The sequence below is a fragment of the Rhea americana genome, unplaced genomic scaffold (assembly GCF_003343005.1).
Source record: "Rhea americana isolate MKP2758 unplaced genomic scaffold, rheAme1 scaffold_294, whole genome shotgun sequence".
Classification (NCBI taxonomy): domain Eukaryota; kingdom Metazoa; phylum Chordata; class Aves; order Rheiformes; family Rheidae; genus Rhea; species Rhea americana.
The window spans coordinates 564,913-577,236 of record NW_028186417.1 but is presented as its reverse complement, the minus strand read 5'-3'; the positions used below and the strand labels follow the sequence as shown (position 1 = coordinate 577,236).

Genomic DNA, 12,324 nt, shown 5'->3' with positions numbered 1-12,324 from the left:
TAGTACACAATGATCAAATTTCATAAATTTATTATCTTGTACTGCAGCCCCCTTATGGAATTTTTCTTCTTCTTTCTTTGGGTGATAATGCCTCTAAAGAAATATGATTAGCATTGAAAAAAAGTCATGCTGCATAAAGTGACTGATGTTTAATATGTTTGCCTAATTAACTTCTGGCTAATAATTCTAACCCATTAAGTAGCTAGTTAGTATATGTTTCAAATAAACACATCTGGTCCTGCAATGAGTGAAAGTTCTGCCTGTGCGTGGGTGACAGATGTGATGGTAGTTTCCCCAGTGCTCTCTTTTAAATAATTAACAGCACACTGGTGAGGTTGCTGTAGACAGACAGCCTCAAAGCCAGCTGTATGGTCTCAGAGCTGTATCTATGGACATGTGCCTCATCTCATTAGTCTGCTCCATCTATTACATTCCCACTTCTTTGGTATTTCAAAAGCTATGTGTAGCTCTAAGAAACATCCTTTTAAATAGCTTTGGACTCTTGGCTTCTGGTCTGAAAGGCAGCAGGAGATGAAGGAATAATGTCAGGCCACCCAAGGGGCAAATAGTTTTGAATTCACAAGTCTTGCAGATTGATCTCTCTTACCAAACAAAGGGCATTTGAAACAGTCCSGCCCTGATGTTTCATTACATGGAGTTGCTGGGCTAGGTTTGGAAACAACCTTCTTTTGAAGAAGCTGGCATCTTGTAGTAGCCTATTTCTTTAAATAACCCATAGCTTACTAGCCAAGAACAGCTGGTAGATCTTATCAATCTCAGAAATTAGGAAAGCTAATATTAGGCACATGTAGAAGGGATCAGTCCTCCCAACTCAGCTGGGATATTGCTTTAAAATATATAAAAAAAAAGACAAAAAGTTCTTTTCCAGATGAGGTGTGGAAGGGGAGAATTATATATATGAACTAAACTTCAGGATATTTTGAAGAGGCCATTTTCCACAAAAATAACTCCTTAAAAATGAGTATGGACTTGGATCTGTGCTAACCAAAGGGCAAAGTAAGATWTATTTTTATTTTTGAGAGTACATGAATCTTGATCATTCCATGGCTATACCATAATGGTTAACATGCAGCTGTCATTAGTTCTAGTGATATGGGCTCAGTCTGTGACCTTTGTTTTGTAAGGCATCAACAATAGCACAGCTGCCCCTGCATAGTTGAGATCTCAAACCTGCAATTTGGCAAGAAGAACAGAACAAATTGGATAAATATACATAAACACATTGTGAAGGAAGGGAAAACAGAACAGAATGAACCAGAGCATCATCCTACAACTTGTTTGATAGGGATGATTTAAGTAGGCATATGGTATAGTTAAATGTGCTTTCAAAAACATTGGCCTGATTCTTCAAGAAAATATGAAATACATATCTAAATAGAAAGAGAGCTGATACAGTATCATTAGTAGGCATATGAATGCCTTTGGAAATGTGTGCAAGTGGGGGCTGGGCGTGAATGATAAGCAGATTTAGATTCCCACACAAAAAGTGTCATTAGCTTATTGTTAAGATTACAGAATTGTACTTCCTTTTAACACTGCTCCTCTGTTTTTTTGATGCCTGTAATAAACTAACATCTAACCCAGCACCAATTTTTCAAGCCTTATTAGTCTACTGTTGGCCTAACAGGCTACCACACCCACTGTAATAGCTCTCCCACAGTTCCCATCCAACAGCCATACTACCTGCAAGGCACACATTCAGAAGTTATCACTGCTGTGCTCATCCTACATTGCAGCCTTTCAACTGCACATTATTTAGTAACTTAATAACAATTCTAAGTTAAAAAAAAGCCTTTGTCTTTCAGCATTCCTTATACCAGATGGAAGGAGAATGTGAAGTAGATAACACATTCAGAATTTCTCTATTACAAAAGAAGCCTAAAGTATATTTAAATGATGCTCTTCACAAGTCAGACCAAGTAAACCTCCCACATAAGCTGTGTACAAATGCTCAAATACACTTATCAGTGATTTACACAGCGTATGGACAAACATGAGGTTACCTATTCATTCATCCAAACTCATAGCTTACTTAAGTACATTAACATGGGTAGAAAATTTGTCCAAGTAAGGAATACACATAAAAATTGTGTTCAGCTTAGCTGGGATTTTTTCTTTTTTGTCACATTGAATTGAGTAGCTGAGAACCAGGTGAAGGAAATAACTGTTCTCCTTTCATATAACTACAGCTGGAAATTCAATTTTAAGTAACATTTATCACTTTTTCCCCTTTGCTGAAGAAAAAGTGAAATTCTAAAGTGCAAGTAACAAGTCCCAAAGCAAAAAACTGAATGCAATCTGCAAATTGACCTACTTACCTTCTAGAGTTATCTAAGACATAATCAATATTTCATAGAGCATGTTGAGCATCTTCTTTTTCCAACTAACAAACTACGTGGTCTCTTTCCTTTTGTGGTGTTGTGAGCTAAATAGCATCAACATAACCTTGGTAACAATTAAAATAAGGGATTAATTTGGCCACAAAACAAAATGAACCAAAATTAATATAAGTGGAAGTTGATTCCACTTAGCCACTTGAAAGTCAGGCAGCTTGTTTAAGCACCCAAGTATAGGTTTAAGGACCCATTTTTGAAAATCTTGGCCCCAGCCTTTAAATTGGGTGGCATCTATACACTACCTGGACAACATTTTCACTAAGAACTAGCAAATAGCATTAAACAGGATTTCCTCAATTTAAAGATAGCTTGACAGCTAACATACATCACATTCAAGACAGCTTTGTTTACTGCTATGGAAAAGCAATGCACAATAAACCAACATGAATGGTTACCTACCAGTAACCAGTTGTATAGTTGTACCTTAAGTGCTTCACGAAGAAAAATAGGTAGTCAGCTCCTCCAGAATAAAGCACTAGCTATCAGGATAAACACTGAGCCTCACTTCCCACATTTACCTTTGTGAATCCTTTCACTTTCCTATACACAATGGCTGAGCAGTCCCCCAGCAGAGAGAGTAATAACAGCCAACACCAAAAGAAGAAAAAAGATACTCTTGCCTCCTTTTGACTTCCCTGCTGCCACTGTCAGCCATGTGACTTCACTGTGCTTGCAAATTGATGGGATGCCATCATCAAATTAGTTAAGTTGTTTTCACCTGTTGTTTTAACTCAAGCGCCTCTTTGCTCAGGTGACTGGCCTATTTCTCTAGTATAGATGTATGTGGTGGCTAATGATAACCATTTATTTGCTGTTAATGTTATCCTGCTGTGTAAATAGCACCTCTTCCCCATGTCACTGAGTAGAGAGGGTTGAGATGAATCAGATCCCCTGCCACCTGGACTGCTTGCTTTCTTTGCAAAGGCACAGAGACTTGGCATTTGTTTTCAGCTGCAGCACTTCAGCTGGCTTTCTCTGTATAGGGATCTTGTTCTATGGAGAACAAAAATCAAAAAGAGAATGCTTAATAATTACTGATTACTCATGTGGTAACCCCCCAAAACCAGCTAGAGAAATGAATTGGGTAGGAGGGAACTAGAAATTTGGCTAGATTAGGCCTAATGTCTGTTATAAATATTACCTTCTGAAAATATCTTAGAAACACATTTAGTTTGACACAGTTATATTATAATGGGAACTATTCACAGATGGAAACATCCTCAATGAGTTGTATAGGCTAACTGGCTCCTAAGACATATGGATCTGATGTTAAGATCAGTAGTAATTTCTAATGCAGTCCTTCACGTTCCTCAGTAGGGCACACTGTGTTCCCAGAGCATTAGGAAAGAGTGCGTGAGCAGAACTAAGTGCTTAATATTATGCAGTGGCCATACTATCCCAAGCTGAATTAATAGACTAATTTAACATAATAATGACATTTCACACAATGTTACTGCAGGTTCCCATGATTCCATGAGCTCAGAGCTAATGCAGTGCTGGCTACCGATTCTGTCAAGTTCACAAGTGCTTCCAGGCAGTGGTGTTTAAGGATCTCTGCCCTTCCATCAGTTGACATGAAAAGCCAAACCCAAACACACAATGTATCGAGCCGTCTACTGAGAAAGCTACATAGTGCTGGGGGATAATGAGCAGGGATCCAAAGACAACTATAATTTAAATTTATTTCAGTGCTAAGCTGAACTAAGGAAGTAGTAAAACAAAAAGTTCGTACTAATTCTTGCAAAAAAACCTTACACATAATGATGTGCATACGGTGCAATCTTGCTATTCTCAGGAAAAATGAAATATTCATTTTTATGCCTCGGTGGTTGGTGGGAGGAAAACAACTCTGACCATGTATCATAATTGCAGGTTATTAACTGTCTCCAGTAAAACCCTAATTCACTAGGGAGTAAACTGTTTCCTGTGCTTCCCAGGCATAGCTGACCCTTGGCACAGTGGAATTGCACTAAACATTTGGCAAGCAAGGTCTGCAGCCCAGCTCTAAGGGAACTTGCTGTGTTCTTGTGCAGCTGGGGCTTTTAATCAAGGAACAGCAYCAAAACCCGAAGCTTGGGTTTGAAATTCTTTCTCTCTGGTTTTCTGCTGCCTCCTTCTATTGCAGGGATATGTCCCTAAGGTCAGTCAGATTTGTAGCCCTGGACTGTTGCATAGCCAGTAATAGAGGAAAGCATGTTGTGCACTTTGGTTGGTGAGAATGCGTGTGTGTAACTATCAGTTGGATCCCCAGCAAATAACGGCCAACGTTTTCAAAGTCAGGTTTGTCAAATGAGATGCCTGTGTCCATTCTGTGAGATAGTAGCTTTGTTGTATTTGATGCTCCAGGAACAGACCTCACAGAGTCACCATCACATATCTGTCTGATCAAGGCCGTCTCCCCTACCCTATAGCTGAGCATTAATTGTCTCCCTCTTTCACACCGCTACACTTCTTTTCAACCTCCAGGCAGAAAATGAGGTATGACATGACAGAGGCCACTTCCACCTTGCACTAAAAATTTTAGTCCACATACTGAGGTGAAGCCAGTGTTATTTGGTAATGGAGCCTTTCTTTCTAAAACATGCAATATTCGCACTGAATAAGAACATAYATTTGTTCCAGCTACTAAATGCTGTGATTATTGATGGGTAAAAAGCTGGGAGTGGTACTGTCAGCCACAGGACGTTCCAGTTGCCCCATATTTCAGGTGACCATCGTAAGAAAGTATGGTTGGTCACTTTAGCACCCCTTTGTGTGGTCAGAATATTGTGTAGGAGATGATAAATTACAGGGAATAAAGTGACAGGCATACAAAAGTGATACTTCAGTCAGTGATGCCACAGACGACTTCTTCCACTTCTACAACTGATTTTTCAGCATGTGACTTTGTATGGAGATATACATAAAGTACGTGTATACGTACACACACACAAACACACACATATATATGTGTGCTTATATACATACGTATTTACAAGCATATAAATGTAGATATATAGATATATTCACACCCATATATGTACCCATATATGTATACATTTTATGTTTATTTATACAAACATAGTTATTACTGGCCTATCAACATCAACTGTGTAATAAAGCTACATGTAATTCATGGAGGTAGTTGTTTTAAGAGAAGGTGCACTTTTAAATACATAAATTTATTCTTTTCCTTCCTACTACGGACAACAGTTTAATGCTGGCACTTGATTCTAAAATACCTTTAGTCACCATAATTTTAATAACTTTTTGAGCAGTTGCCAGTTTAATTTTCAGTGCATGAAAATTGGAGGTAAATTATTTATTACTTCCAGCAAATGTCTTTCACAATTTTATTTAATTTTTTCATCTTTTTTAATGGATCATAAAATGGCAGTCTTTTATTGGATACTCATAAAGTAAGGAGCAAATGAATACTTTGCAAATAGGGTACTGTGGATTGAAATGTCAGCTGTATTTCACAGGGTATGAAATTCCTTAGGCCAGAGCTGTAGTGACATATGGCAATGGGCCATGTTCCTCTTCTGTAACAATAAAATGGCACCGGACGTAAAGGAAAAAGAATTGTGATTATTGAGACTTTTCAAGGTGYGTGTTTTTTGTAAATTAGACTAATTTTTGTTTATTAGACTGGCCAGTGGTCCCTGACTGATGCAGTTTAAAGTTTTGAGTCTGTTTCCCTTTAGCTAGAAATAAGAACATTTGTTAAAAGCTATTTTAGACTCAAGTTTTCCAGGATTGATTGCAACCCCAAAAAGGATACTTTACAGACAAAAATATAGGAAAAACCTTTCCACTTTGAGTGAGGGCTGTGGGGCTGTGAGCTGTTAAAAAAAAAAAAAAAAAAAAAAAAGCCCAAAGTTTTTCCTATTACAAAAACATGTTTAAAAGTATGGACCACTGGAAAATTGCACATTAGGCCTGTGTTACATTAAAAAAAGGAACTGAGTTTATAAATGTCTGCACAAGTTGTTAATTATATATTCTTATTAGTTCAAGCTTGCCCTCTCCTTGAGTCCGGTTAAATGCTGTGTAAGAAGTAAGAAAATCCTGGAGAGACGCGTTGGAAGACAGCTGGAGTTGGGCACTGCTGGGTTTTCAAGGAACGGTGTGTGAAGGGCTGCACTTGCTCTTCCCTGGAGGCTCATTCCTGCAGCCATGCTTTTCAGGCTAGATACGGAGAAGGTGGCTGATTCCTTGTGTTCTGGGTATAACTGCCCTAAGGCTTTGATATTTGTGCTCAGAGTGAGTGTGCCTCAATTATTCGAACCTCCGATTATTAGCCTCAGGGTCTGCTTTTCTTCTCCATGTGCACATACAAAAAATCTGCACCATAAACCAAACAGAATGTGTCATGCAGCAGAGATGAGCTTTTAGTGGGGGACTGGAGAATGTTTTCTTGGGTTGCTACAGCAACATCAACATTTGCACTTCCTGATTCTTTGTGGGTTTGAATCGGGGCTGACCTGAGGAGATGCTTTTGCAGCAACTTTTAAGAGTTCATTATTTGTTTCCATACTATACTGGAACAAAACTACTGTCATTCTAACCTTTATTTGCAAAAATTGGCTTGTGTCAAAAGGTCTSTTTTAGTTCAAGGAAAATGTGCTCTTGTGTGCATATCCGTGTTGTTTGTGCACACTCATGTGATCAAGAGTCACACTGAATCAAGTGCAGTGATGATTCAAACATAGGTCTCACACAAGCCAGTGTAGGCTTTCTAACAGTGCTGAGGTGGGACACTGGTACGCTCTCACCTCATGTTTCTCTCCCTGTACTTGTTTCAGGAGARGGAGAAACAGTTTTTCTGCAGTGGTTGGAAAGTAATTAAGATACTATGGACATAATCATGTAAATCATAGAAATAAGTAATTGCTGGAAGATCAGCCCATACAAACTTAGAATACCTGGTTGTAGTGACAAGTAAACCTTTAATGCCTGTGGAGGCATTTCTGAAGCATTTCAAATCACTTCCATCAGCAAGACTAAGGGTACGTACGGTCTTCTAACGATATGACCAAAATCTGTGCTGCTCCTTTCCTGTATGCCAAGGTATGAAAAATCACTTCAGTCTCATGTCCCATAAACTGTAGTCCTCCAGTCTACAGAAGGAAATCTCAGTAATGGATTTAGAGCTGTTAACTGGTGTCATAGGCTGGTTCAGCTCTTGGCTTACTTGAGCTTTACAGAGACCGTACTGAAGGACTAGGATGCTCACAAAATACAGAGCATTAACACTGAAAATCACCATTTRGAAATGAAGATGCCCAAAAGCTGAAATCACTTCTGAATGTCATTTTATTTTCAAAATATTGTACAGGTTATGCAGAATGCTAAGCTAAAAGCCTTGCACATGTGAACTGTTACTAGTAAGTAATGGACGCATTTATGTATATATCGTTTTCTTGGCCATTTCTGAATGAGTAAATAGAAGAACTAGAGTGCAATATAGTAGGAATTGCACAATTTTTGTATGTACAGTTGTGTCAGTAGTATTTCTTGAACTCCAAATTGAAGGAGGATTGTTTATATAAATCTGAAGTACACATAGCCCATTGAACAGGTGGGTTATACAGAGATGAAAAAAGTGCATTTCTTATACCCTGCAGACATGACAATTTCAGGAAGGAAGTGATTTTGTATGTTGACAGGTTCATCCTTTTGAAGATGAGATAATTATCTGTATGAGTTCACTCTGTAGCTTCTAGAACTGAATATGATCAACTCTGTAAAAAAATCTCAAATGGCTCACCCCTGCAGCTGTATATCAAAATGGAAGTTGATACAGAAACTGGTTGTTCCTACTGCGCTGTATCTGAGTTGATAGCTGATGTGTTCAGTGAGCCTGTTGCTTGGGATATTTGTCAGAGTATCTGACAGCTAAAGGTTGGGGTAATGTGAAGCTTGACGGTAGCGACGTGGCTCATGGCACCAGAGACTTAAATCCTGCTCTTACTGCAGTCAGTGGAGTTACAGCTTTGGGCCCAATTCTCATTTAGATACCTTTGTTACTGGTGCCCTTTTCTGGGGAAAACTGTGTGGCCAGAATGCTGTAAAGAGGCATTACTGTGACTGAGAATTAAGTTTTTAGATCTTACTTGGCATCAGGGTTCAGTCCCAGAGCAGGTTAAGAGCAGCTTCCTGAGTCACACCTCCTAAAAAGAAGGAAAGTCCCCATTTCAGCCTTCTTGGTCTTTGCAGTCCGCTCCTATTCAGTTAATGGAAAGCTTTTTCATGGGCACGTCTGCTGGACTGAGATTCTTGTGCCACTTGTGAGAATCTGTTTTCAATGGACACGTGCTGGCAGGTATTGTTCATTTCTCGTTGGGCTGCTGCCTGAGTATGGCTGTGTTCAGAAGCTAAGAAAAAGAGTTTAAATTCCAGAGTTGTGTCTCTGTGACCCTGCCCTTTCAGCAGCACACTACTCTTCTGGGCCTTGGGAAGGCTGCTTGAGAGAACAGAGTGCAGACATCCCTACTCACAGTTTTTCTCCTAAATCCCCAGTAAAACATTTAAATAAGTGAATGGAACTAGAACATAGCTCTGCGGCATCCTCCTCTTCAGTCAATTATGTTTGGGACCGATAGTAGCATGTTGAGCGAATGAACAAACTGCCAAAGATTAACAAATGGTGAAATGATATYAGAAAGTATCCTTGATTAACAAGAACACACACTGGTCATGAGAAAGGAAGTTATCGCCAAGCAGCAAAGGGAACTGGCTGGATAGGAGAAGAATGTATTCCTAAGAATACAGGATTCACATTCACATTTTTAAAAACGAGGGCGATGAGGAAATTGAGCATCTGAAAGCAGTTTGTGAATTTGACCCCAGTAGCTGGCAGATGCTACTTTAGTCAGCTGCTASGGGCCAAATCCAGCAGATCTTCACTGGTGCATAAACAAAGTTATTTTTGAACTCAGTGGGAGTTTTGCTGAACAAGAGAGTGTAGAAATGGTTTCAAACAATGATAAAGAAGCTGAGGAAAAGTAAAATGTATTTAGRCACAGCTAAATACTATGGGAAATAAAATCAATGTACAAGATATATAAAGGTATATGTGGATCCTCAGTCTGTCAGATTGTGATACGTTAATTTAAAAATCCAAATTAGCTGGTGTACTACATTTGCAAGTTAGGGTACTTATAAAGGATTTTTACTGTGCCACTGGGCTTTGTCAAACAACATAATCCCAATTATGGCACCATTCAGTGGGAACACACCCTCTGTTACTCAGGGAAGTTCTGCAAAAGTAAAAGGGCTAAATAGCTTTTATGTTCAGGAAACAAAACCACAATGAATGCCCTTTCTTGGGTGTAACAAACTTCAAAATTTGATGTGCAGCCTGTGGCATACAACTCTGAGTCACTTTAAAAAGACAGGGCTAAGGGTGGGGGAAATAAAACACTTTAGAGATTAAACTTTCCTCTTTGAATTTGTACTTAACTAAAAAGTTACCATCCAAAAATACTCGTGTGTGCTATGAATTCATTTGTATTTATGGGTCACATTCTGTTTTCAGTTAACCTGTACACTCACAGTTAATGCATCAGTATGAGCAGAGTGCAAGAGGATGTGACCCCACGACTTGACTGGACTCTAGGTCACTGACTTGGACAGAAAAATTTTTATGTTACATTTATGCTGTGCAACTCTCCAAAAGGTTCAACAGTCTAAACATCTAAATTTCTTTTAGGACACTTGTCAGGATTTAGGCTGTGTTTCAACAGCACAGCTTGTGCTTAAGTCCTTCGCTGTTCAACAAAGTGCATTGAATGATACCCTCTCCCACTTAAGTCAATAGGATTGTTTTGTCAGTAGGATTGGCTCGCTGAGAAATCCTGCAGGATTTCTCATTAAATTGGCAGTGTGAGAAACTGGAAGTTAAAAAAAAAAAAAAAAAAAAAGAAAGAAATGGCACATTTCAAAAATTCTTCATTAAAAAGTTTTGTTGCAGTTTGTTTTTTTAGTTAGTCGGGATGAAATTTAATTTTTTTTTATTTTATCTGTTCTGGTTCACTTACTCCATTAATAATTAGAAGTAAATTAGACTTATTCTTTCCCTTAGATCAATTATTCATAACACAGATCATTTAAAAATGAGTTTAGTGGAAGCAACTTACTACATTTTTACTAAAACTGAAAAAGAAATTAGCCAAATTAGTTAAAATAGCTTTGAACTCCATATTGACTAAAGCATTTGTGCCAGAATAAAAATTCATGACATAGAAGAAGAAGAGTATAAATGATTAATCACTTTAGTTCATGGATATCTATATTTTTATTTAATTACATCTATGCATAATATAAACTGTCTGAATCTTGGGAATCCAAGCCAGAGAAGCTGAAGAGTCTTCTTCTGTTTAACATTCACCATGTGTTGTTTTCTTCTAGGGTTAATTTGTAAAATGTAAACCACATTCTATTTGTATGCAGTGTTTATGTACTATTTATAGAAAGTCCTGACCATTTATAATTATCCGACATTTTTATCCATAATGTCTGCATATGACTAAAGAGATGTTTATGTAACAGACATAACAATGCTGTTTTTACAATTGAGCTTCAATTTATTTTATGTTAAACTTTTTGGAGTATTTCATTTTGATGGAATAGAGAAAGGATATTCTCTACTTATCTCTCTCTGTTGAGAAGACTAGAAATACTTCTGAATAGTAATCAACACAATACCTGCAGGAGACTGCAAATTATTAACATAGCTCAGTTTAAGCAGGATAAGTCAAGGGAAAGCAAGTCCGGGCTGAAATGACAAAAATTGGTTTCTGAAAGCCACAAAGTACAACCGCACAACAGCTAATTGTATTAGCCAATTTTAAGTCATGAGAGCTTTCTAGAAATGCTAATACAAAGTAACCATGTTAACTTCATGATTTCCCTGAGGTCACTTTTCATGTCTGGTGCAGCTCAGTRGCCCTGGCTCCCCTTTTCCTCCGTCAGAACGCTTCCTCCGTTGAATGGAATACATGTGCCTCCATAGCATATATGTGCTCTTACTGACTGTTTTATGGTTGCTGATCTTTTTTCCTTTTTTTTCCCAGAACCCTAGAAGTTTTGGTGAGTTTGAATGAAGGGCAATCTTTCATGTCCAGCTCATTAACAATTACTGCTTCAGAGTGTGTAAGTAAATGGCTGACATCATTCAATGTAAAATACTGGAATTCAGTTTCTCTTATGGTTTTATCCTTGCATGACCTCACAGTGCAGAGAACCTCAATGTACAGCAAGCCCCATTAGCTCTTCAGAATATACACAACGACCTAATCTGAAAACTACACTTATGTGCAGATGCATACAGAATATATATGTCTTTTTAAATATATAAATGCACTCATATATATAATGCATTAKAAATAATTTCCTCAGGATTTTGAAAGATGTTTAGACTTCATTTTGTAAAACTAGTACACTCACAAGGAAGTTTCAGCTGTTTTGAAGTGAGGGATTATAGATGGAATATCTTTCTGAGGTTGCATGAAATAGTTCCCTTAGTTTAGGAAATTTCTTAATTTCTTAAAAATTAAATTAAATTCCTTAATTTTTATTTAAGGAATGCCTTTTTTCGTAGGATTCCACGTAAGTTAAGTATTAATGTGTGTATCACCCCGGACTTCCACATAATATGTAAAAAGCATCCCTTATGTGGCAGGCTTGGAGATTTATCTTTGCTTTCCAACACAGGCTCTGTAATAAGGGTTTCTCCTTTCATTGTTGCTGCATCTGTTTTGCTAGCTGCTTCAGGAGCTGCTGATTTAGACCATATGCAGAACTGTATGTAGAGGGAAAGCCCTGGTAGTCTCCTCCCCCATGCTAGCTCAGCTGGCTCTATCCTGTGATCCAAGCAGTGGCTCTGTGTTCCTGATATGTTCTGGTGTTACGTTTTGCTATA

The 12,324-nt window shown here is 38.1% G+C and overlaps 1 protein-coding gene and 1 long non-coding RNA gene across 5 annotated transcripts in view; one reads left to right on the top strand and one right to left on the bottom strand.

The window, feature by feature from the left end:
- The window catches only part of ANTXR2 (ANTXR cell adhesion molecule 2), a 121,936-nt gene that overhangs the window by 43,683 nt on the left and 65,929 nt on the right, over nt 1-12,324 (top strand). For all 3 annotated transcript variants that reach the window (XM_085309237.1, XM_085309238.1, XM_085309236.1), the window contains exon 11: nt 11,477-11,555. In XM_085309237.1, coding sequence (XP_085165363.1) covers nt 11,477-11,555 — 79 coding nt within the window. The remainder of the gene's footprint in view (nt 1-11,476; nt 11,556-12,324) is intronic.
- The window catches only part of LOC146593455 (uncharacterized), a 331,583-nt gene continuing 326,956 nt past the window's right edge, over nt 7,698-12,324 (bottom strand). Inside the window, exon 5 of one of the 2 annotated variants that reach the window (XR_014896374.1) lies at nt 7,698-9,028. This is a non-coding gene — a long non-coding RNA (uncharacterized LOC146593455). The remainder of the gene's footprint in view (nt 9,029-12,324) is intronic. The other variant, XR_014896375.1, reaches the window with a different exon arrangement.